This window comes from Cervus elaphus, chromosome 14, assembly GCF_910594005.1.
Source record: "Cervus elaphus chromosome 14, mCerEla1.1, whole genome shotgun sequence".
NCBI lineage: Eukaryota > Metazoa > Chordata > Mammalia > Artiodactyla > Cervidae > Cervus > Cervus elaphus.
Window position 1 is genome coordinate 65,148,611 of NC_057828.1, and position 23,705 is coordinate 65,172,315.

Sequence of the window (23,705 nt, forward strand, 5' to 3'; positions counted from 1 at the left end):
GAAAGGGAGGTGATATTGTACCCTTTTACACTGGGGAAAATGTGATTCAGAGAAACAGGGTAAGTTGACCAAGATCACATAGCAAGTAAGTGGTGGAGCTAATGTTGCAACAAGATTCCAAAGTACATGCTCATTCCATCAAACCATGCTGCCTTCCTCTAGGAAAACTAACACGGATTTATTGGCATCTATCTTGCAGAATCCCTATAGAAACACAGTTCCTGCTGGCACATAGTTAACTGACAGACAGCTAGAATACTCCTAATAGAGCTCCTTTTTATAGAATCCCTGGGCTCTGCACCTTAAAAGTGATCCCTTTTTTCATCAAGAGCCATCAGAGCAGTAAGGTTCAGTTCAGAAGAAAGTCCCCGTCAAACCTGGTGCAAACCCCTTCAAAGACAGAGGGCTATGGATGGAGATCTGACAAGACCCCACCGCCAACACACCTCCCGCGGAGCCTGCACATCCACAAACTCCTCAAAGATTCTATGGGCCTTGGAGACCAGTTTGGCGGTTGACCTGGTCTTCTTGAACTCCTCACAGGCCAACCAGAACTCCAGGTTCTCTTCACTGAACTCCGTCTTCAGGAAGGCGCGGAAGGCAGCCACTCCATCTGTGGATGTGGAGGGGTGTGGAAAGGAAGAGAAATAGGAAGAGGCTTAAGTTCAAGAACTGTAGAAGAAAGAAAGAAAGGTAGTCAGAAAGCAAGAGTGGCCCTAATTAGGCCACTGTCCAGCCCACATTGAGCCTCCTCCACGTCCTCTTGAGGATTCTCTTCTCTTAAACACACAGGTACCCTCAGAGGTGAGCTGTGCTCCTCATTAGAGGATCACAGGGATGTTCCGGAGAAATGATTAGGATGCCACAGGAATAATGACTCTGGGAAGGCCTGGTCACTTCTAATCAGCCCTCAGTGGTCACTGCCTGTCCCCTAACGCAGAGTTGGCTGTCCCCTGGGTCTACTGGCAAGCCTGTGTTTCTAATGAGGCCAAAGTAATATATGGAATTCTTCTCGCCCTATCCAAGTCAACCAACCTGAAAAAAACAATCTGTCACAAGACAAATTGGGTGGGTCAGGGTGTGTGAATGCCTCAGGGCAAATCCTTTACTAATATCAGAAAAATGTCTGAAAGTAAACACCCCACTGCCATGTAGTCAGTAAAAACATCCTATTACATGGAAGGGGTTCTCAGCCTCTTTTTAAAAACTTTTGAGGTCCCATATTTTAATGATTAATTCCATGGATCCTTTATTTTAAAAGAGCTTGCCTATCAAATTATGTTTTAATTGAGATCAATTATAGCTTTTCTACCAAATGATTTAATGATTAATATATCCTTTCATTTTCTTAATTAATGTCATGCATATTGCCAAATGGAGCTTCTGATCAGAATAAGATGAGCAGGATTATCACACAGATTTGGAGAAAGAAACAACATTCATTGATAGCCTATGCATTCAGCTGATGTTTTCATCTTAAAAGAGTTTTTATAAAGTGTCCTAACCTTTAACGCACACTCCTCAAATCAAATAAGACCTATCGCCTTCTACCATCTGTCCCCAGAGAAAGGGCAGATACAACCGAAAATAAAGGAGTGACTGCATTTGGTAAAAAATGACTCTGGCTATAATGTTTCATTTCTTTTCTAAAATTTACTAGAAGGACAATATGTTCAGTTCAGTTCAGTTCAGTTCAGTCGCTCAGTCGTGTCCGACTCTTTGCAACCCCATGAATTGCAGCACGCCAGGCCTCCCTGTCCATCACCAACTCCCGGAGTCTACCCAAACCCATGTCCATCGAGTCAGTGATGCCATCCAGCCATCTCATCCTCTGTCGTCCCCTTCTCCTCCTGCCCCCAATCCCTCCCAGCATCAGGGTCTTTTCCAACGAGTCAACTCTTCGCATGAGGTGGCCAAAGTACTGGAGTTTCAGCTTCAGCATCAGTCGTTCCTATGAACACCCAGGACTGATCTCCTTTAGGATGGACTAGTTGGATCTCCTTGCAGTCTAAGGGACTCTCAAGAGTCTTCTCCAACACCACAGTTCAAAAGCATCAATTCTTCGGCGCTCAGCTTTCTTCACAGTCCAACTCTCACAGCCATACATGACCACTGGAAAAACCATAGCCTTGACTAGACAGACCTTTGTTGGCAAACTAATGTCTCTGCATATGTTAACAGGTTTTTATTCACTCTTTTTTTTAGTTTTTAGATATTTTTGTTTGTTTTTATTGGAGTATAGTTGCTTTACAATGCCGTGTTAGTTTCTGCTGTATAGCAAAATGAATCAGCCGCATATACACCTATATCCATAAATATATATATGGATTTTCTTCCCATTTAGGTCTCCACAGAGCACTGAGTAGACATTTCAGTGCTATACAATCTGTTCTCTTGTTATCTACTTTATACATGTTGTTGTTTAGTCACTAAATTGTGTCAAACTCTGCGACCCCACAGACTGTTAGCTACTAGGATCCTCTGTCCATGTGATTTCCCAGACTCAAGAATACTGGAGTGGGTTGCCACTGCCTTCTCCAGGGGATCTTTCCAACTCAGGGATCAAACCCCCATCTCCTACCTCTCCTGCACTGGCAGGCAGATTCTTTATCCCTGAGCCACCAGAGAAGTCCAATTTTATACACAGTAGTATATATACACCACTTGAAATCTCCCAGTTCATTTCACACCCCATTCCCACACTGGTACCCATGGACTCCCCTGAGCAGCCGAGGTCCATGCATATGTACCAGGATTGGGCACTGCCCAGCTTCGTTCCATGGACCAGTGGCACTAGCCACGTGGGTGACATATTTAAATGTTTGTTTCACTTTCCTGAAACATTTTTATTTCTAATTAAAACGTCTGTTTCAAAATAGGAGAAGGTGAGGGTGGGATGTTTCAAAAGAACAGCATGTATACTATCTATGGTGAAACAGATCACCAGCCCAGGTGGGATGCATGAGACAAGTGCTTGGGCCTGGTACACTGGGAAGACCCAGAGGAATCGGGTGGAGAGGGAGGTGGGAGGGGGGATTGGGATGGGGAATAAGTGTAAATCTATGGCTGATTCATATCAATGTATGACAAAACCCACTGAAATGTTGTGAAGTAATTAGCCTCCAACTAATAAAAAAATTAAAAAAAAAAAAAAACAAAACAAAATAGACGTTTTATTGCCCACATTAGAACCATAGTTATAAAAACCAAGACTTTTAAGAGCCAGGAACTTGGGAGAGAAAAGGGTTTCAATGAAACTCCCAAACCTAAACCTTAAATCACAAAGAAATCTAAGTTTGGGGGCCTGAGCTTAAAGTGTTTAACAAAGGTAGGGTTGGCCATGACATCACCCTAGTCAGGACATTTCTGAGAGTGAAGGGGACCATTTCTGTTAATTACACAGGAAGAATGGGCATAAACCATGACCACCATAGGCAAAAACCAGGACACACGGTCACCTTAACAGTAAGACCAAGAGACTAGAGAAAGCAGAGTATGATATAAGGTTGTTTCGCACCAGGCAGGATGGAAATAAAATTGCTGCTGTGCCAGGCAGGAGGAGAGTAACACAGTTTAGATTCATATGCAAGGCCTGCTCAGGTCTCCACTCACCCTTATCCCTGCCTTGGGTTCAAAACCCTGAGAGGAGGGAATGGAAATGCGAGATAAACTGAGGATCAAAGTGCACGTGAAACAGTGGCCTGGCAATGATTAGGCAGAGAGAGAGAGAGTCTGAAAATCATTCATTCAACTCAACAACTTTTTTAATAACCTACTTATGTACAAAGTACTGTTCAAAGTCTTAGGATACGTTAGAGGACAAATCATAAAATTCCTGTCCATAATATCTCTTGTGCCACATCCTGTCTCCTCCAAGGTCTCAAAGAGGTCAAGAGGTTTCCACACTTACCTGCTGCCGTCGGAGACTTTGAGGGGACTCAGTGCCCGTGACAGGTGAGGGGTGGGGGGTGGGGGTCTGCTCCAGCAAAGTGACCTCGGAGCAGAGATCAGTCCACATGTGACCAGAGCCGGGGACACTATCCACGATGTGGGGGGGACACAGGCCATGGGCCCTGACCTTGTGCCTTCCCACTGTGGTCAGGGTATGGAAGGAAAAAGGTGGGGGGACCCTAAAACACCGCATTGATCTAAAGGAGCAAATGTGAAGAGACTCAGAAGAGTGACTAGGAAGGGCCTGGGGTTTATTTTCTTTTCTTTTTAATTGGTGTCTAATTGTTTTACAATGTTGTGTTAGTTGCTACTATACACTGAAGTGAATCAGCTACATGTATACCTAAGTCCCCTCCCTCCTGAACCTCCTTCCCATCCCACTCCCATCCCACCCCTCTATCATCACAGAGCACCAAGTTCCCTGTGCTATACAGTCTGTTCCTTCTAGCTATTTTACATATGGTAGCGTATATATGTCAACACTACTCTCTCAAGAGCCTGTTGTTTTTAAACCAGAAGAAGCTAAATTCTTCAAATTGAAAAGTTTGTGACTCGTGTTAGATTTTGTTTTGCTTTTCATCAAGCAAAGAACAGGTGCTTGTGAGCAAGCAGAGATAAGGAAAATTACCTCTCCGCCTTCCTCAATGGTATCAGTGAGAATCGCCCTCCCAAGGAAACTGTCTGGCCTCACGCTACCCAAGGTACAGACCTTATCTCCTTGCATCAGAGCTCAGCTTTGCTGGGTCTTTGTGTGACTTAAGGGAGATAACACTAGCAAAGTCCTCTCAGGATCATTGCTTTACTTCTCCCCACTTTATCGATGAGGAAATGAAGGCTTGGAGAACGGGCTAGACTGAGTTCACACAAGTAATAACACGCAGCGTTAAAAAATATAAGACAGGTTAACTTCCAATCTAATACAGCAGTAACACCATCTCTTCTCATTCATTCATTTATTCTCGCACCCATTATGCAACCCAGGCATTCTGCTAGGAGCCTGGGCAGAAAACATAGACACAGTTAAGTGTTCACAGAACTTACAGTAAAAGAGCAATTTGAGCCAAGATAACATAATTATGGTAATTATGGTATAGATGATAAGTGATATGATAGGGAAAGCGTAGGTTGCTGTGAAAGTACCCAGGAAGGGTGCCTGTGCCAGAGCTGAGGAGAAGAGGGAAGTCTTGCAGGAGGAAGAAGCTTCTAGGCTGAGATGTGAAGCTGAGAAGGAAGCTAAGTGAAAGCAGGAGGGGAAGAAGGGGAAGAGACGGGCAGGAAAGGTGAGTCACACAAGCAGAGGCCTACAGTTAGGAAGCGTCGTTAGAGTGACCAGAAATAGTTGAGACTAATGTTTACTACTAATAATAATGCTAAAATGATTGAGCCTACTTAGAATATACACATACACCAAGAGGCCTGTGAAAGAGTCAGAGAAAGTGTTGCAGAGAAGAAGCCAGTTCTGATTCCACATTGGAACTGTTTCTTTGACTTGCTTTTTGTTGCTTTTATGATTATAACCATACAAAATGGCCTGCCTCGGAGAATCCTGCCCTTCTGCCTGATTGTTTAAACTAAGGTGCCTTTGTTCAGAACCTTGTCCACCTGTGGATGGCAGGAAGGAAGAAATGAACACATCCCCTGCCTGAAGCTTGCATTTCTGGGAGATGTTTGCAAGATTAATGGACTTTTTGCTTTGCTTCCTTACCTTCCCCCATCTCGGATCTATAAAGGAGCCTGGCTTCCAGACCCCACGATAAGATGGTCATTTTGAGGTGCTAGCCTGCCATCTTCTCTGTCAGCCAGCTCCCCAGTTAAAGTCTCTTCCTTGCCTCAACCCCTGTCTCTCAGGTTCATTGGCCTGTCATGCGATGCACAGAGCAAACTTGCACTTGGTAACAGAAGGATGACATAGCCCTCCAAAAGACCTGGGGAGTCAACATTTCAGGGAGAAGGTAGCCACCGTGTCCAGTGCTACACAGAGATCAAGCTAGATATGATATGAGAAGCAGTGGTTGTTAGACTCACCAGCAAGATTCAGCAACCATTGGCAGGAACGGGGACAGTGATGTGATGAGAGCCCTAGTCATACTGTGGTTAAGTACGGGGTGAGTGAGAGGGGAGGAAGTTGAAACAATAAATTTAGATGCCTCTTCCAAGAAAGGGAGTAGAGAGATCAGAGAGCATAGCTGGAGAGAAACAGGAAGTCAGGAAAGAACTCTGGGGTGTGTGTGTGTATGTGTGTGTGTGTGTGTGTCTGTCTGTCTGTCTGTTGGGGTTTTTGTAAGATAGCCTTGGTGGTGGTTTAGTTGCTAAGTCATGTTTGACTCTTGAGACCCCCATGGACTGTAGCCCTCCAGGTTCCTCTGTCCATGGGATTTCCCAGGCAAGAATACTGGAGTGGGTTGCCATTTCCTTCTCCCAGATGGCCTTGGGTATGATTAAATGTTGATCTGGCCTGAAAATACTTGTTGAGCAGGAGGAATTGAAGCTAACAAAAAGAAAGAGTTTAATTGAGGGGATTTCCCTGGTGGCCCAGTGTTTAAGAATCTATCTTCCAGTGCAGGAGACATGGGTTCAACCCCCGGTCAGGGAACTTAAGATTCCGCATGCCACAACTAAGGAGATGCCCACATACCACAATGAAGATCCCATGTGCTGCAACTGATGCAATCTAAATAAATAATGTTTTTAAAGAAAGTGTTTAATTGATAAAATGTTGTCTCCAGGAAGGCAGGAGAAAGGTCAGAGAACAATGTCATGATAGAGAGAAAGAAGAAAAGTTGTGTGTGGATGCAGGGAAGTCTGTAGTTTGGGCACAGGATACAGAAGGAGGTTCTATGTTATGTTAGCGGGAAAAGTGGTAGGAACTGAAGATATGTTTCTTACTTATTTATCTAGGATCTGCGGCAGAGAGTTTTATCTATTTCCTCCACACCACGCTTTGAGCTAGAGGTTTCACACACAGGAGCTCAGTATACTTTCACAGCAGTGCTGACCCATAGATAGCACAAGTGACCCACTCTCAATTTTCCACATTAAAACATACGGAAGTCAGATAAACTTCCCAGTCACACAGTTGGTAAGAACAGCCAAGTTTCCCTACCGTCCATGTGGCTCCAAAGCAGGGTCTTTCCAGATGTGTTTGCAGGCAGAAGGAAAAGAGGAGCAAGGGAAGAAAACAATTAAAGGGGAAAAGCACAGTATCTGGTAAAAGCAAATTCTAGAGAAGAAGAAGGATCAAGAAGTGGAAGAACTTGACTTCCTAGGAGTCAAAAGTGGAGAAAGAGGGGCAGGGGTCGAAGGAGATAAACAGTTCAGGGAGGGACATATTTGGGATGCATCAATTTGAACACCCATGATCTTCTTCTTAATTTGGGGGGAAAGCCCTGCAGGCGGTCTGCCTCCATGTGCTAGATTTTGGAGATACAGTAGAATCAAATCATATAAAGTCACAACCTCACAGAACTCCAGGTTAGTCTAGTGTTAACAGACACTAAGCAATTATTTCAAATAATTAATTGAGGGCCTTCCCCGGTGGTCCAGTGATTGAGAGTCTCCCTGACAATGCAGGGGACACAAGTTCCATCACTGGTTCTGGAAAATTCCACATGCCTTGGGGCAACTAAGCCTGTGCGCTGCAACTACTGAAGCCCACACTCCGGACACCAAGCTCTCCACCAAGAGAAGCCACTGCAATGAGCAGCCTGGGCACTGTAATGAAGAGTAGCCACTGCTCACAGCAACAAAGACACAGGGTAGTCAAAAATAAACAAGTAAATAAATAATAAAAAAATCAATTGAATAATTAAAAGTGCAGTGTGTGCTGAAATGGGAATGCTGATGAGAGTAGAAAGAGTTTAGAACAGCTACTTTGGAAAAAAGAATAGGAACCAGGTAGAAAATAGGCAAACCACTATGAAGACATAGATCTCAGTTCCTGGAGAAGGTTATGATGCACCGGGAAAGGAGTAAGACCTTTTAGTTTTGGGATGTGCCCATCATTCAAGGACAGGAACATCAGCTCCAGGCTGGAACCTGGAGAGCAGGAAGGAACCAGCAGTTGGGACACTTAAAAAGGAAGAGGCTAAGCAGAAGGTTAAAAAGAAAAAAAAAAATTTGGAAGTTAGAGGAGGAATTTTTTAAATAACCCCTCAGTTCAGTTCAGTTCAGTCCCTCAGTAGTGTCCAACTCTTTGCGACCCTATGAACTGCAGCATGCCAAGCCTCCTTGTCCATCACCAACTCCTGGAGTCTGTGAGTTGAGTCGGTGATGCCATCCAACCATATCATACTCTGTCATCCCCTTCTCTCGCCTTCAATCTTTCCCAGCATCAAGATCTTTTCCAATGAGTCAGTTCTTCCCATCAGGTGGCCAAGGTATTGGATCTCCAGCTTCAGCATCAGTCCTTCCAATGAATATTCAGGACTGATTTCCTTTAGGATGGACTGTTTAGATCTCCTTGCTGTCCAAGGGACTCTCAAGAGTCTTCTCCAACACCACAGTTTAAAAGCATCAATTCTTCAGTGCTCAGCTTTCTTTATAGTCCAACTCTCTCATCTATACATGACTACTGGAAAAACCATAGCTTTGACTAGACGGATCTTTGTTGGCAAAGTAATGTCTCTCCCTTTTTAATGTGCTGTCTAGGTTGGTCATAACGTTTCTTCCAAGGAGCAAGCATCTTTTAATTTCATGGCTGCAGTCACCATCTGCAGTGATTTTGGAGGCCCAAAAAATAAAGGCTCTTACTGTTTCCATTGTTTCCCCATTTATTTGCCATGAAGTGATGGGACCAGATGCCATGATCTTAGTTTTCTGAATGTTGAGTTTTAAGCCAACTTTTTCACTCTCCTCTTTCACATTCATCAAGAGGCCCTTTAGTTCTTCTTCGCTTTCTGCCATAAAGGTGGTGTTGTCTGCAAATCTGAGGTTATTGTTATTTCTCCCGGAAATCTTGATTCCAGCTTGTGCTTCATCCAGCCCGGCACTTCGTATGATGTACTCTGCATATAAGTTAAATAAGGAGGGTGACAATATACAGCCTTGATGTACTCCTTTCCCTATTCGGAACCAGTCTGTTGTTCCATATCTAGTTCTAACTCTTGCTTCCTGACCTGCATACAGATTTCTCAAGAGGAAGGTCAGGTGGTCTGGTATTCCCATCTCTTAAGAGTTTTCCATAGTTTGTTGTGATCCACACAGTCAAAGGCTTTGGCATAGTCAATAAAGCAGAAGTAGATGTGTTTCCGGAACTCTCTTGCTTTTTCGATGATCCAGCGGATGTTGGCAATTTGATCTCTGGTTCCTCTGCCTTTTCTAAAACCAACTTGAACATCTGGAAGTTCACAGTTCACTTACTGCTGAAGCCTGGCTTGGAGAATTTTGAGCATTACTTTACTAACGTGTGAGACGAGTACAATTGTGCAGTAGTTTGAACATTCTTTGGCATTGCCTTTCTATGGGATTGGAATGAAAGCTGACCTTTTCCAGTCCTGTGGTCACTGCTGCATTTTCCAAATTTGCTGGCATGTTGAGTGCAGCACTTTCACAGCATCATCTTTTAGGATTTGAAATAGCTCAACTGGAATTCCATCACATCCACTAGCTTGGTTCATAGTGATGCTTCCTAAGGCCCACTTGACTTTGCATTCCAGGATGTCTGGCTCTAGGAGAGTGATCACACCATCGGGATTATCTGCGTCGTGAAGATCTTTTTTGTATAGTTCTTCTGTGTATTCTTGCCACCTCTTAATATCTTCTGCTTCTGTTAGGTCCATACCATTTCTGTCCTTTATTGTGTCCATCTTTGCATGAAATGTTCCCTTGGTATCTCTAAATTTCTTGAAGAGATCTCTAGTCTTTCCCATTCTATTGTTTTCCTCTATTTCTTTGCACTGAACACTGAGGAAGCCTTTCTTATCTCTCCTGGCTATTCTTTGGAACTCTGCATTCAAATGGGTATATCTTTCCTTTTCTCCTTTGCCTTTCACTTCTCTTCTTTTCACAGCTATTTGTAAGGCCCCTTCAGACAACCATTTTGCCTTTTTGCATTTCTTTTTCCCTGCCAATTTGTATTGAGCTCGCATTTTGGGCCAGACACAGCACCAAATGCTTTGTGTGCCTCATGGTATTTGCTGTTCCTAGCAAATCAACAGCATAGGTCCTGAGAGTTTCTTCATTTCACAGCAGAGAAAGATGAAGCTTAGAGAAGTTAAATAACTTGCTGCAGGTCGCATGGTTAGCAAGTGGCAAGGAGGCCAAACTGCAGAGCCAACATTCTTCTGCGGCTGGTGGTCCAGCCCCCAGCTCTGCATGATGATGGTCCCAAGGGATGCCTGCCTGCGCCAGTGATGACTAGAGAGGAGAGCCACTGCAGTGCAAGCCAAGGAGGTCTGGAGAGCATGGTGGTGACGAAATTTCCAGGAATGAAGACAACAGATGAGGTGGAGAGAAGATGAAAAAAGTCACCAAGGGAGGCGGAAGGGTATGGGAGATGAGAACAAGACAGAGATAGGGATGTACTTGGGCAGGAGAATCCAACGGAGTTACAGCAGCTCAGACTCCGTGGGGAGGGAGATTTGGAGTAAAATGCATGGTGGGCTCATCCTCAGATTGTCAGGCAGCCAGGTGAGTCCGCCCATCCCACCTAGGGTGGGAGCACTGCAGTCTCAGCTAGAGCACCAGTTCCGGTCACAGGCAGGCCGCTGGTAATTAGCACATTCAACCTGACTGAGCCTCGGCACCCTGGTCTGCAAGTGAGGGTGGTGGATTTGATGAACTCTCCCAGGGAGGGTTAGTGCTCCGCCCTGGGTTCCCATCACAATCACCAGCCTGCCTCACACACAGCTCTCAGTCGATCGCTTTCCATCCTCCTCCTCTTCACCATCACACATCGAGAACTTACCCCAGGCCAAGTTTTACAGCGTCCAGTCCATTTATCTACTCACATAACCTCTACACCAAGCCTGTTATCAAGGCAGAGGCTCTGGGGTCAGACAGCCTGGGTTCGAATACTGTGAGATCTTGGGAAAATACCTTAACATCTCTAAGTTTAAGTGAAATGACTGTGGTCATTTGGCCTGTGAGGTGTGGAAGGTGGATTTACACACACATCTACGTGACTTCAGAGCCCACTCTGCCTGTCGTCCTCTGGTGACCATTGGTGGGTCCCACGTTATCACTTCCTCCAAAGGTGGGATGGACAATAACCCCAAATCGGACAGTACGATGAAAGTAAGCCCCACCAGGGCAAAGGCACCATTTGGCCCACAGAGCTGGGGATTCTCCGGCAAGACAACGACCGCCACCACCTCCTCTGTGTTGTCCACAGAGGCTACCAGGTACCAGGCATCACCTGGAATCAGTCCGAACTCGCTTCTTTCCTACAGCTCCTATATCCACCCTAGGTGTCCGTCCTAGGATGCGAGGGTACCTCACAGAGCAGACAGGCACACTCCCGCACCCCGGCCCCAGGACGCCATCACACAGCACCACTGAGTGATCTTGTAGAGTGCATCCTTTCAGGTGGCCTTGATCCAAAATGTGTTTGCCTGCATTTCAGAGGCTTCAGAGGGCATGGGAGGGGAACCAAAGCAAAATATGGTCCTTAAAATTGCCTGGCATCCCAAGGGAAGAGCTCGAGGAGGGATGGGGAAGGAAGGGAGAAAGGCCTGGGAGGGTCTGGACCCGAACAGCAGCACTGTAGCAAAGATGACGCGAAAAGTGTCTTTGAAAGAGGCTTGCACCCACCCTGGGGATCCCAGCCCTCCTCCTTTCCTTCCCCTCCCCTCGCAGCACAACCTATCCCCACCCTTTTATAATCCCCGGGCCAGCTCTGAGCAAGGAAGGGCGGAGGTTCACTGTGCAAGAGAAATTTCATCCTGCAAAAAGGAACCTGAGATGCAGGTGGAACCTCCCACCCCCACGACTGCAGGAGCCCCTCCCCTTCCGTGCTGTGTACAGACCACTTCGTCTCCCACCTGGCCCACCTTTCCTGATCTTCTGACCTAGCTAAGAAAGCATATGGGACTACAGCAGGGTTTTTTCTTCCCATCTACATCTTTTCCTCCCCCTTCTATCACCTCCCACCTCCTTCCAGCAAGTCTTTTGTCTGGTCCTCTCCCTGACTCCTCAGCATCTTTCCCTGCCTTTCCCCCTTTTCTTCTGTCTTCCATCCCTTTTTGATCCTCCTTCCATCTTTCCCCTTCTCTCTGCCAGGACCCTCTCCTTCCCTCCTGCTTGTCCATAAACTGCAGTTGGTTAAAACGCAAGATGCCGCTTCATCTCTGAAAGGCTCATAGCCTCCACTGGCTTCTGAGAGTGACCTGCTTTATTAGCTGTGCTTCCTCTGCCCTCCCCCCACCCCCTCCCCAGCCATGCACCATCCACCCCTCCTTACCCACCCCTCTCTGGGGCATCCCAGACCCAGTTCCCTCCCTAGTACCCAGAGAAATAGAATCCCCCCTTCACCACCCCCACAGATTCCAGGCAGCCAGAAAGAGTGACTTCTGAGTCCTGAAGCTTTTCTGCCTGGGACTGTGCTCTGGCTCGACACACACTAGTTAAGGGTGACCTTGAGCAAGATACTGGACCTCTCTGAGCTTCAGTTCTCTCCTCCGTGAAATGCAGATGCTAATAGTACCTACCCCATGAAACTGTTAATATGTGTAAACAGCATGCAGAGTCTGACGCCAAGACAGTGATTGCTCCATACATGTTTGTGACCATTATTCCCGTACTTTGCTGACTTAAGGACTCATAGGACAGAACATAACACGCCTGATGTATACTTATGGCTGATTCACCTTGTTGCATGGCAGAAACCAATACAACATTGTAAAGTGATTATCCTCCAATTAAAAAAAAAAAGATGCCTAACACGGAAAAACGACCCTGGTAACTTAAAGATGATGGGTGAGAAACAGTTCATGAAAATATGAGAGAAACAGGAGGATCCGCCTTTTTCCTTTTTTATTTCATACTGGGTTTTCTCTGTACAACCCTCTAAGAAGTCAAGGCTCTAAAGACATCAGATATGTTTGAAATTAGTGTCTATCAAGTTACAGGAAAGGAAAGGCTGGTGACCAGAATTCATGGAACACGGGACAGAATTTTGACGTCCTCCCGAGCATGCACAGCATCTCCAAGAACACACCCGTGGCCGCACACGCTGCCTGCTGCCAGCACCCTCCCTCTAGTTCTTTGATGCAGGGTGCTTACATAAGAAACGAAACTGGGTCACTATGAATGATCAGTGCAGCTGGTGCGGCGGGGAGGGGGGCTTAGGTAACAGGTCAAGGTCCAGGAGTCCTGATTTAGCTGGCATTGGGGGTGGGCTGCAGCCCAGCTCGGTCCCCAGGCTTGGAAAAATACAAGATCACAAGAATGATTTTTTTTTTTTTTTTTTAGCTTTCTGTTTGCTAAAGTGTAGTAGTCTCAAAGACCAGAGTCCTCTTGCATCCCTGACCAATTGGAAAAAATAAGCTGGCGCATGGGTCCAAGGTCAGACAGAGGAGAGGAGAGGAATATACATTTATAAAATCTAGGATACACACACTAATGGCAAATCAAAACCTCTTTGATTCAGAACCAAGCTTACTAATTTGAAATTTGTGATGAGAATAGCACCAGGATCAAAGCCTTCCTTTTATGTTATCTACAGAATGAAGGTTTTAAAGCAAATAACTTCAGCTAAGAAGATTTAGGTAGGAAGATTATTTAGAGAACAAACTATTTCCAGTTCTTGACATTTATTGGCAAGCAATTAGTATGCTAATTGTACTTCAGTCTTGTGATTAATGTAATTTTTTTCAATGATCTCTACTTTGTTATTGTATATATAGCAAGATGATAGATTATGAAGTAGTAGGACTTAGTTGCTAGAGTCTTTGAGTCAGAAAGGACATGGGAGATACTACGATCCAGCCCTACACTGACCACTAAGAAATGATGAGGCCCTGGGTTGCACAGTTTCTTATTCCTAGGATGTGGTCACAGAAGAGAAAGGAGAGCCTGGGTCTTAAAACTTCTAGTCCAATGTTCCTTCTTATTTTGTCAAGCAGAAACTGAGTCAAGTAACAGATAGAACATAATAGAGTCTGTATCTGCAACTATTATAAGAAATTAGCCAGGAATTTTTTTTAAATTAAAGATGTGAAAAAGGAGATGTGCCCCAAATAGAGTGAAAGTTTAACACCCACAAATAACTGTAAAGACAAGAGAAATATTGTCAAATCCCGTGTACACAGTCCACAGCTTAAAAGATTTCAAAAATTCAGTGTTTGGGAATGCTTGTCTAGCTGGTTTGATATAACAATACTGCAAGGACTCTCTCAAAGAGGAAACACCAGATTCACCTACTGGGCTTTTAAAAACTACCTCCTGCTAAAGAAGATGTGGTATATATATACAATAAATACTACTCAGCCATAAAAAAGAACAAAATAATGCCATTTGCAGGAACATGGATGGACCTGAAGACTGTCATATTGAGTGAAGTAAGTCAAAGACAAATCACATAATATCAATTATATATGAAATATTTAAAAAGGATACGAATGAACTTATTCACAAAACAGAAATAGAGTCACAGAAGTAGGAAACAAACAAATGGTTACCAGGAGGTAAGGAGGGGAGGGATAAATTGCGAGACTGAGATTGCTATACACGCTACTATACATAAACGAGATAATTAATAAGGACCCATTGTGTGGCACAGGAAAATCCACTCAACACTCTGTAATGGTCTATAGGGGAAAAGAATCTAAAAAAGGATAGATATATGCATATGTATTACTGATTCACTTTACTGTATGCCAGAAATTAACACAATGTTGCAGATCAATTATACTCCAATAAAATTAAAAATAAAATCAATACTTTTGTTAATAAATGTTATTTAAATTAAAAAAAGAAAAAAAAAGAGAAAAAAAAATAAATAAAAAAAGAAAAAAATACATCTTCAGGCAGATTCTCTTACACACATTGAGAGGAAATTGGGATGCTATGAGGAAAGGATGTCAAAACCTCAAGTGGCAAGTGGAGGGAGATATGAAATCTAAATAAGCCCACTGGTGATACTAACGTGACCCACATCCTACCCCCTGAGTTCAACCTCAAGCTCCCTATGGGATCAAGGAGCTTACACAATCTCTAGCACAGAGGAGTTATGAAATGCATGTGAATTCAGTGTTGGGTTATAACAAAAATGATAATAGTTATCCTTCATGGAGCCCCACTATGCACCAGTCACCATGCATAGCATTTCACAATCACATTTTATACTTGCCACAACTCTACAAGGTAAGTCTAAGCATTCCCCTTTCATAGATGAGGAAAGTGAGGTTTATAGAGGTTACATAATTTAGCAAAGGTCACAGCTGGTAAGCAACAGAATGAGTGTCCAATTGCTTTCATTCAAACCTTTTCCAGTGAGCTTTTAATAGCTGCCTTATATATTCTTGGCACTTCTTCTATGAAGGCTAAGTGCACCCATACTCCTGGGTGGGTGAAAGTAAAAATTATAGCAATGTAGAGAGGATGGCAGGCTACCCCGGTGGCTCAGCAGTAAGGAATCCACCTGCCAATGCAGGAGACATGGGTTCGATCCTTGGGTTGGGAAGATCCCCTGAAGAAGGAAAGGGCAACTCACTCCAGTATTCTTGCCTAGGAAACCCCACGCACAGAGGAGCATGGTGGGCTACAATCCATGGGGTCGCAAAAGAGACACAGCTCAACGACTAAACAACAACAGAGAGGGTAGTAAGGAGGAAGAGAAGTTTCTTTTCCATCCATCTTTAGCTCAAGTACCTCTTTCTAACCTTTATCTCACTTTATCCAGAAAGCACACCTGCCGTATTTGTTTATTTACTATGAATACCCTTTACCATGCCTGCTACATATGTGGACTCTGCAATACACGGATGATGCCCCCTTTAAACAGATGTGTTGTCTGAGAGCTTTGGAGAACTGAAGTCCAGCCTTTAGTGTTTACCTTGGAAAACACTGACCACCTACCCTACCAAGATGTTCCAGGCTCATAGCTTTCCCTACTTGTATTTGAGAGCAGTGTTGCTCAAGCTTCAATGCACGTCAACATTACCGGGGGTCTAAAGAAAAAATGGGCTTCCCGGTGGCACGGTGGTAAAGAATCTGCCTGCCAGTGCAGGAGATGCAAGAGACGTGGGTTCCATCTCTGGGTCGGGAAGATCCCCCGAAGGAGGAAATGGAAACCCACTCCAGCGTTCTTGCCTGGAGAATTCCATGGACAGGGGATGCTGGTGGGCGATAGTCCCACCAGGTTGCAAAGAGTTGGACATGACTGAGCACACACTATTACAGAGAAAAAACAGATTGCAGACCCCCACTTGCAGAGATTCTGATTCAGTAGGTATGAGCCAGGACACAAGAATTTGCCTTTCTCACAAGCTCCCATCGAATCGTCCTCTGCTGATGTGGCCTTCCATGGATCCCACTTTGAGTAACACTGTTCTAGAACCTTAGGGCTTGGAGAGGAATGAGGGGAGGACTGTGTGACAAATGGAAATCTGATTATTAACCTGTACATTCTAGAGCTAAAGGCCACTCGGATGAACAAGTGTGGAATTTCGTGAGCTGATAATTTTAGTGTCTGCTTGTTTGGAGTTTTCTGTTTGGGTGCCATGTGACCAGGTCACATCATTATTTTTCTGTATCTCAATCATTATCCTAAAGGGGCTAATTTTTTCATTAAGCTAAAAGCTTCTTTACTGGTCTCCTTTGCTCAGAGACAAATACTAACTCTGCAAATGTAAAAGAGCTTTCAATTATACTATTCCATGAAGCTAGCTTTCCCTGGGCCTGGTAGAGACAGGTCAGTCTGGACCCTTCATGCTCTGCAAGCAATGAAACAAGGACAAGGACCAAAAGGAGACCCAGGATGGGGTGCTCTGTCATCCAGGTGGCGGATCAGACTGAAAGAAGTGAGAGGAAGGGGAAAGGAACATGGTCTCCCTCTTCACCTTAAAACTGGAATGAATTTCAACTTCTATGTCAAAAAAAAAAGGGAGGGAGGGACAGAGGGAAGGCAAGAGAATCAATTCAGAGTTAAGGACTGAATGTCCTACTAAAAGCTGGACAAATAACAAGCATATGTCTGAACCTCATGAGGAATAAAAGCAGGAGACACACAATTCTGTACTCCCCAGCAACCTGTCAGAAAAGATTTCCCACAAGCTGGGAAATTCTCCCAGGTCTGAACTGCAGAGGTGGGTGCACGCACACACACCCCCCGAGGCAGACTACGTGCACACTCACAGGCACCAAGTCTAATTGTCACTAGTTGAACAGGAAAAAGATGCCAAATTAACGCACATTAGAAATCCCTCTCTATCTAATGAAGCCATCAGCAATTTCAATTTCATTTTTCATTTGTTAGTTAAAAAAAAAGAGCACTTAGCAAATAGTTATCTCCTAGACCGCCACGGGTGCTTTTTCAGTTCTGTACTACATTTGTAAGCAAATGTAATTGGAAATAAAACTGCTTCAAGTATTTGCATTCCAGCTTTTTATATTCTATGGTTTAAAATGTAGTAAAGTTGTTTTCTTTTTTTTGCCTGAGATTTGAACCCATGAGGGGCATCCCTGTCCAGTGGGATCCTGCCAAGGGGAGAAGGCTTCATAACACAGGTCCCCTCACCTCTCATCTGCTTGCCCAAGCCATTTCAGCTCTAAAGCACTTTTATATAACCCTGCAGGCAGTGCTGACTCAAACCACCTGCCGTAGGTGACGAATGATTGCCAATCCTGGTGGTTGCTATAGACAGCCTCCTAGAACAACAGGGCAGAACTCAATCCAGTCCTCCTGAGTCCAGATCCTTCACTGTAGAGATGAGGAAACAGATCTTCCAAGAGAATGAAGGATTCCATCAAGGCCATCCAGCTATTTAGCAGTAGAGCTGGGTCAAAATTGAGAGGTCTGACTACCAGTCAGTGTGAGCAGAAACACGCTCCCCAATTAAATGGAACAAAGCTCTAAACCAGGGGTCCCCAATCTCTGGGATCTAATGCCTGATGATCTGAGGTGGAGCTGATATAATAATAATAGAAATAAAGTGCACAGAAAATTTAATGACTTCAATCATCCCCAAAACAACCCACCCACCAACCCCTTCACTCCGGTTTGTGGAAAAATTGTCTTCCATGAAACCAGTACCTGGTGCCAAAAAGGTTGGGGACCCCTGTTCTAAGCCAAAAGCAGCCCTTCTACTCTGCATTGGTAAGGACCTCTAACACAGACTAGGTAGCATTTAAGAGGAACACTGGATGCCAAGATCCTATTTGAAATCTTGAATTACTCCCCACTCCCCGAGTCTTAGCACACTGCCTATATCTTGAATTGTCTGTAGGCACGCCTGTTTTCTCAGGAGGCTGCATTCTCCACTAGGGAAGGACAGTCCGGTTCATCTTGCAGCCCCCTGCCCATCAGCGACTTAGCATAGATTTTGTCCATAATGAGGACTCAGTTCACCTTTTACAGAGAATGAAAACATCCAGGCAGGGCAAGATGGCAGAGATGCTCTGTCGATTGAGAAAGGGAACAAGAACAATTATCTGAATTTTCTGAAATAGAATATGCAGGGAGGACAGCTGCCTGGAGAATTCCCAGCCAGTGTGTTCTAGACCAACACAGTGTTCCTGGAGCCCATTCAGTCATTCTCTTTTCTTTTTAGGATATTTTGTTGTTTAAATTCCTGTACACCTCTGATCAACTGCTGTCCTTCCTAAGAGACCAGCACACATGTAATCCCTTTGGAAAAGCTTAATCAGGTCTAATTGAGTCATAATACTAACCCAAATTAATTAGACTTTTAGAAAGTTGCCAACACTCTTGGAGGTAGGCTGGGCTCTGACCCCTCCACAGATTCACGGGGAGTAAGTGTTCAAGTTTTAAAACCTTTAAATTCTGCCAGAGGCCCCCAAATAAAAGTCCCTTGCTTCTCAAAGACATTCACTCCATTGGCTTTTTATTTCCATAGTAAAAAAAGTAAAAACGAACATCAGATTCCAAGAAGGATCACAGAACTTCGAAGTTCAAAAAGCCTATTTCTGTATCTTTTTTTTTTTTTTTTTTATAACAAAGAGGCAATCTGGTATCAGCTTGTAACCCCTTAGTAGAATCTCCCTCCCAGAAAATTGTTATTTCATTCCTGGAAACTCAAAGTATCTGTGACAGAAGCAGAACCAAGTATCTTTAGCTCTAAAAGCCACTGAATCAAGCAAATACAATTAAACCTCTCAATCTCCGGGTCTTACCACTGAAACAATCCAAATATACCCTGAGCATCCATCCACTAGCTTTAGTACCATAAACTCTGTCTGTAAAGGCTTCTTATTAATCATTGGCAGCAAAATTTGCAGTCTTATTCTCAAGGCATGTTTATTTCTCATTTGAGAAAAATTCTTTTAAAATTTCATTCTTAAAAAAAATTCCACCTTATTCTCACAAAGCACCTTTGTGTAGAGAACCCCAAAAATCATCTAAAGGTGACCTCTTGTGAAGATTCTCACACCTGGGTGACAGGTGGCACACAGGTATTTGCATCCCCATTTAAGAATGAGGAAACAGCCTCAGGGACTTAAACTGAGTCAGTCACGAGGCTGAAATAGAAACCAAACTTCAAGATGACCTTGAATCAAATCCAACCAGAAAAGAAGGCGTAAATTGATAGTGACACTTGTTTAGCCGCCTATTGTGACTCCAGAAAATAAGTCAGAATTGCCCCATAAAAAAAACGACCATTACTGTCAAATCCTAAGTATTACCGCGCATACGCCACTGCCTTGGCAAACTCACCACAGAAGTTTGCTGTTTGGGGTTACAGCCATACGTTATACTTGCTGTATCTTCTCTGCTTTATTTTCCTTCCTAACTGTAATCCATAGAACACTAAAATGACTATTTGTCTCACAAAATTACTCGTTACAATATGTGCTTATTCTTAAATTTTGCAATTCACTTCAAAATCTATTCAAAAGCATTTGTTAATTAGTATTAGGACTAAGGATATGGTTAGAAGGAACTGCTCCTCTAGATGAAAGCAAAGTCACTTATTTTCTAAAGATCGAGCAACCCCATCAAGGCCATCAACTCTCCGGTAGCCGAGCTGGGTCAGAATCCAGAACACAAGTGTATACCAGCCAATGCCCTTCACTTTGCGATGCAAAATCGTGTCCCATTCTCCATGCCAAAAGCTCCCCTCCTGCTCCCAGATCAATCAGGATTCCTAATGCCAATAAGACGAATTCACGGGGAGCACTGAATGTCTGTGTAAAACCCTCTTTTCTCCTCAAAAGACCCTTCCATCTTCTTCACCTCTGCTTTCCCACTGTCATGTTTTTCATGCCACTAGGACGTGAAGCCCAGTGAACTTGGACTTGCTTATGACGAGGAAAAAAGCAAGAGCTGAAAAATCTGGCTGCCATCAAAATGCCCCTCCTTCATGGCAAAATGCACAACTCTTTCTGTCTTTGTGACAAACAAAGGCATATGAGAAGAGGAAAGGGGGAATCAGAAGAGGAGAGTTATCAGAAGTGTGTACTAATGAAACTTAAGACCAAGTTGAGGGTATAATACAGCTGGGGCAGTAAACCCCCCAAATAAGGAGGGATAAGAAAACTCAAAACTCTGCGAACTCAAGTCAATAACAAAATGCACAAAATGTTCTTTTGACTGATGAGTAACCCCAGGCTCTCCAGTGACTTGGGGGGAGGTCATTTAATTTTATAAAGCAAGATCTGGATGGAATCTAGACTTTCATTCCCAATGAACCCATCACTCCAACTCTCTAAGTCAAATTCTTTCTTGCTAAAGTTGCTGAGACATGAAGGCTTCTTGGGACCAAACTTTCAGCTCAGAAAACAGAAAATAAGGGCTCTCTTCCCAGAGCACTTAAATTACGTTTTCTTGTCTATTTTCAGGCTCTCTGAAGGTGGAGGCTGGAGCTGACTGGAACACCAGGCACGGTACCAGGATCATGGTGGGTTCATTTTTTACAAAATGAATGATTTGCCGAGACATAATAAAGCCTGAATTTTACTTACACTTATGGGAGAGAAGTACATCAAAGGAATCCGCCCACCTCGTAGCTTCTTCTGTGGATAGTCTCCTAGGAAAGAAGGAACATCTGTCTTGAATCTTTCTGCAATGACCTCCTCTCCTTCAGCCACCACTGAGATTTGCTCATGAGAACAAATCAAACAATGGAGGGCAAATGAAGACCACACTTGGACTCCTGCAATCCTGTCGCTAGAAATGTACACATTCTTAAGTAGCTGATAGAAGAATCTCAGAATTGGGATTTTGTAAGTTTAATAAGTTGGCTTTCAGTCTAAAAAGCAAAACTAAGAAAGTACATCATTTAAAGATGCCCCTGTAGGGGAATTCCCTGGCAACCCAGTGGTTAGGACTCGGTACTCTCATTCCCAAGAGCCCAGGTTCAATCTCTGGAAGGGAAACTAAGATCTCATAAGCTGCACAGGGCAGCCAAAATAAATTAAAAGCAAAATTAAAAAAATAAGAAATCAGATGTCATTGTAAACCAACTAAGAAAATTAAAGTGTTAGTTGCTCAGTCATGTCCGACTCTTTGTGACCCCATGGGCCATAGCCCGCCAGAATCCTCTGTCCATAGAATTCTTCAGGCAAGCATACTGGAGTGGGTTGCCATTTCCTTCTCCAGGGGGTCTTAACGCCCCAGGGGATCAAACGTGGGTATCCTGCATTGCAGGTGGATTCTTTACCATCTGAACCACCAAACCTCTACTTAATAAATTAGTTAATTAACATATCACAATCACAACGAAAAGAAGCTGGACTTGGAAACAAAAAAGTTAGGCTGAGTTCCTGACTGCATCTCTTCCTGTCACCTTTGTTTCCTTACCTCTTTAATGGGGATAACGGCACCCATCACAGAACCCCATGAGGGTTAAACGAAGTCCCATCTGTGACATCACTTAAGACAGTGCCTGCACAGAGAACAGGCACTGAAACCAGATCATCTCAACCTAAGCAGATTTTTAAGAGTAGATTTGAGTGTTTCCAAACTGAGAAGCTCAGGTTGACAATTAAGTAGAACAAAGAAGTATTCTTCACTGCAGCTTTATAAGAGTGGTGCCTAATCTGGCTTTCTTAGGAGAAAAAGGAGGGTCCCTATTCTGAATTTTAAAGCCATACGCTTTGAAAAGGAAAATAACATTCTTTCATTCGTGTTCAAAGATAGAAAAGAAGCCGCCAAGAGACAGGAAGTTATTGTCACTCTGCTCATCTCTTCAGCCATCTAACAAAGAAGAGATTGTATAGTCCCAGCGTGAGCATCCCACGGCCGACACTCCGGGGATGCAGTGTGGCCATATTACTCACTTTAGAGCACGGTTGGGTTTGTCGGGAAGAATGGCTGTGAAATCACTACAAGAGTCAGACTTGTGAGACAGGCATCCCAGTCGAGTCCTCATCCCTTTGTTCCTGCAACAAACACAGGGGCAGAAAGATGGGGAACTGTCATGAAAATAACTGTCAGCCCCCAAAGGGGAGCTGCTGTGGCAGAAGCCAGCCCTGCCCCGCTCCCATCCTTCCCCAGGTGGCCCCTGAAGATTTCATGAGCGAGAGGAGAAACACCAAGAGGATCAAGGGCAATACTCACTCCCTATCTTGACGACCGGAATAGTAATAGGTCCCCTAGCCCTAGAGGCTTAACACTTTTTAAAGCTGACATGCAAGTTGATGGTAAGTCAATGAAGGTCATTAGCTTGGATGAATTTCTAAATTAGGATTCTCTGTGGGGAAAGGAAATACAGTGATGACAAAGTAACAATCCACATTTTGCTCTCCCTCTAGGAGGGCAAAGTAGCAGCAGCAGCAATAACTCCTGGCTATAGAGCCCCAGTGATATCCACACGGAGAGCAGAGAGATGCTCGAGTGATACAGTGATGCCTGTCACGGGATCTCAGAGCACAGACAAAGTAGGGACCTTCAGGGCAGGTCAGTTCTACCTCAGGTCTTTCCCATTCATTGCACCAACCTGAGGATAAACATGAATGACGACAGGCCAGTGAGGACTGATGCCTGCAGGTGGGAAGCAGAAGCAGTGGGTACAACGAGCAGCTAAGAACCAGGGTACCCTCTGTCAGCAATTTCACTTAACTAAGCTCTCATACACTTATTTGTATTTTGACTAATCTCAATCAACATATTTAAAATTTTAACATGCGTGCTTAAATTTCTCAAATTTTTTATTTTCTTAAGGACCAGACACTTTGCAGTTATATGTTGTGACAGCTCCAAGAGAAGTGAAGATAATATCTCTTTCTGACTGTCAATATTAGCCCCCTTTGACCTTTCGCTGAGATTGGAAAATTATGGCCCTGAGAGATACCTGTTTGTGTAAATAAAATTTTATTGGAACTTTATTTATTGGAAACACCCTGCTTGTTTATATATGGTCTGAAGCTGTTTTTGAACATAAGGGCACAGTTGGGTGGTTGAGGACAGACTGTATGGCCCATGAAGTTGACAATATTTACTCCCTGGTTCCTGAGAGATTAAGTTCATTGACCCCTGACCCCTAACCGTGACCACTCCTTGGATGGAGGGCAAAGGTAAGAGGGAGGAGTTTGGGATGAGCAGGACTTAAAAGTGACTGATAAAAGGGGACCGCCATGTGCACACTGGTGACAATTTGCCGTGGAAATAGTCCAAAAAGACGTTATTCTCCTTGTTA

The 23,705-nt window shown here is 44.0% G+C and overlaps 1 protein-coding gene and 1 long non-coding RNA gene across 9 annotated transcripts in view; one reads left to right on the top strand and one right to left on the bottom strand.

The window, feature by feature from the left end:
- The window catches only part of RGS8 (regulator of G protein signaling 8), a 47,705-nt gene that overhangs the window by 6,008 nt on the left and 17,992 nt on the right, over nucleotides 1-23,705 (bottom strand). For all 8 annotated transcript variants that reach the window (XM_043924386.1, XM_043924383.1, XM_043924380.1 and 5 more), the window contains 3 exons: nucleotides 22,348-22,449; nucleotides 21,031-21,095; nucleotides 447-613 (listed from right to left, as the gene is read on the bottom strand). In XM_043924386.1, coding sequence (XP_043780321.1) covers nucleotides 447-613; nucleotides 21,031-21,095; nucleotides 22,348-22,449 — 334 coding nt within the window. The remainder of the gene's footprint in view (nucleotides 1-446; nucleotides 614-21,030; nucleotides 21,096-22,347; nucleotides 22,450-23,705) is intronic.
- On the top strand, nucleotides 3,821-23,367 carry LOC122708199. Its single transcript, XR_006345043.1, has 3 exons — nucleotides 3,821-3,954; nucleotides 20,908-20,966; nucleotides 23,231-23,367. It is a non-coding gene; the product is annotated as an uncharacterized LOC122708199 (long non-coding RNA).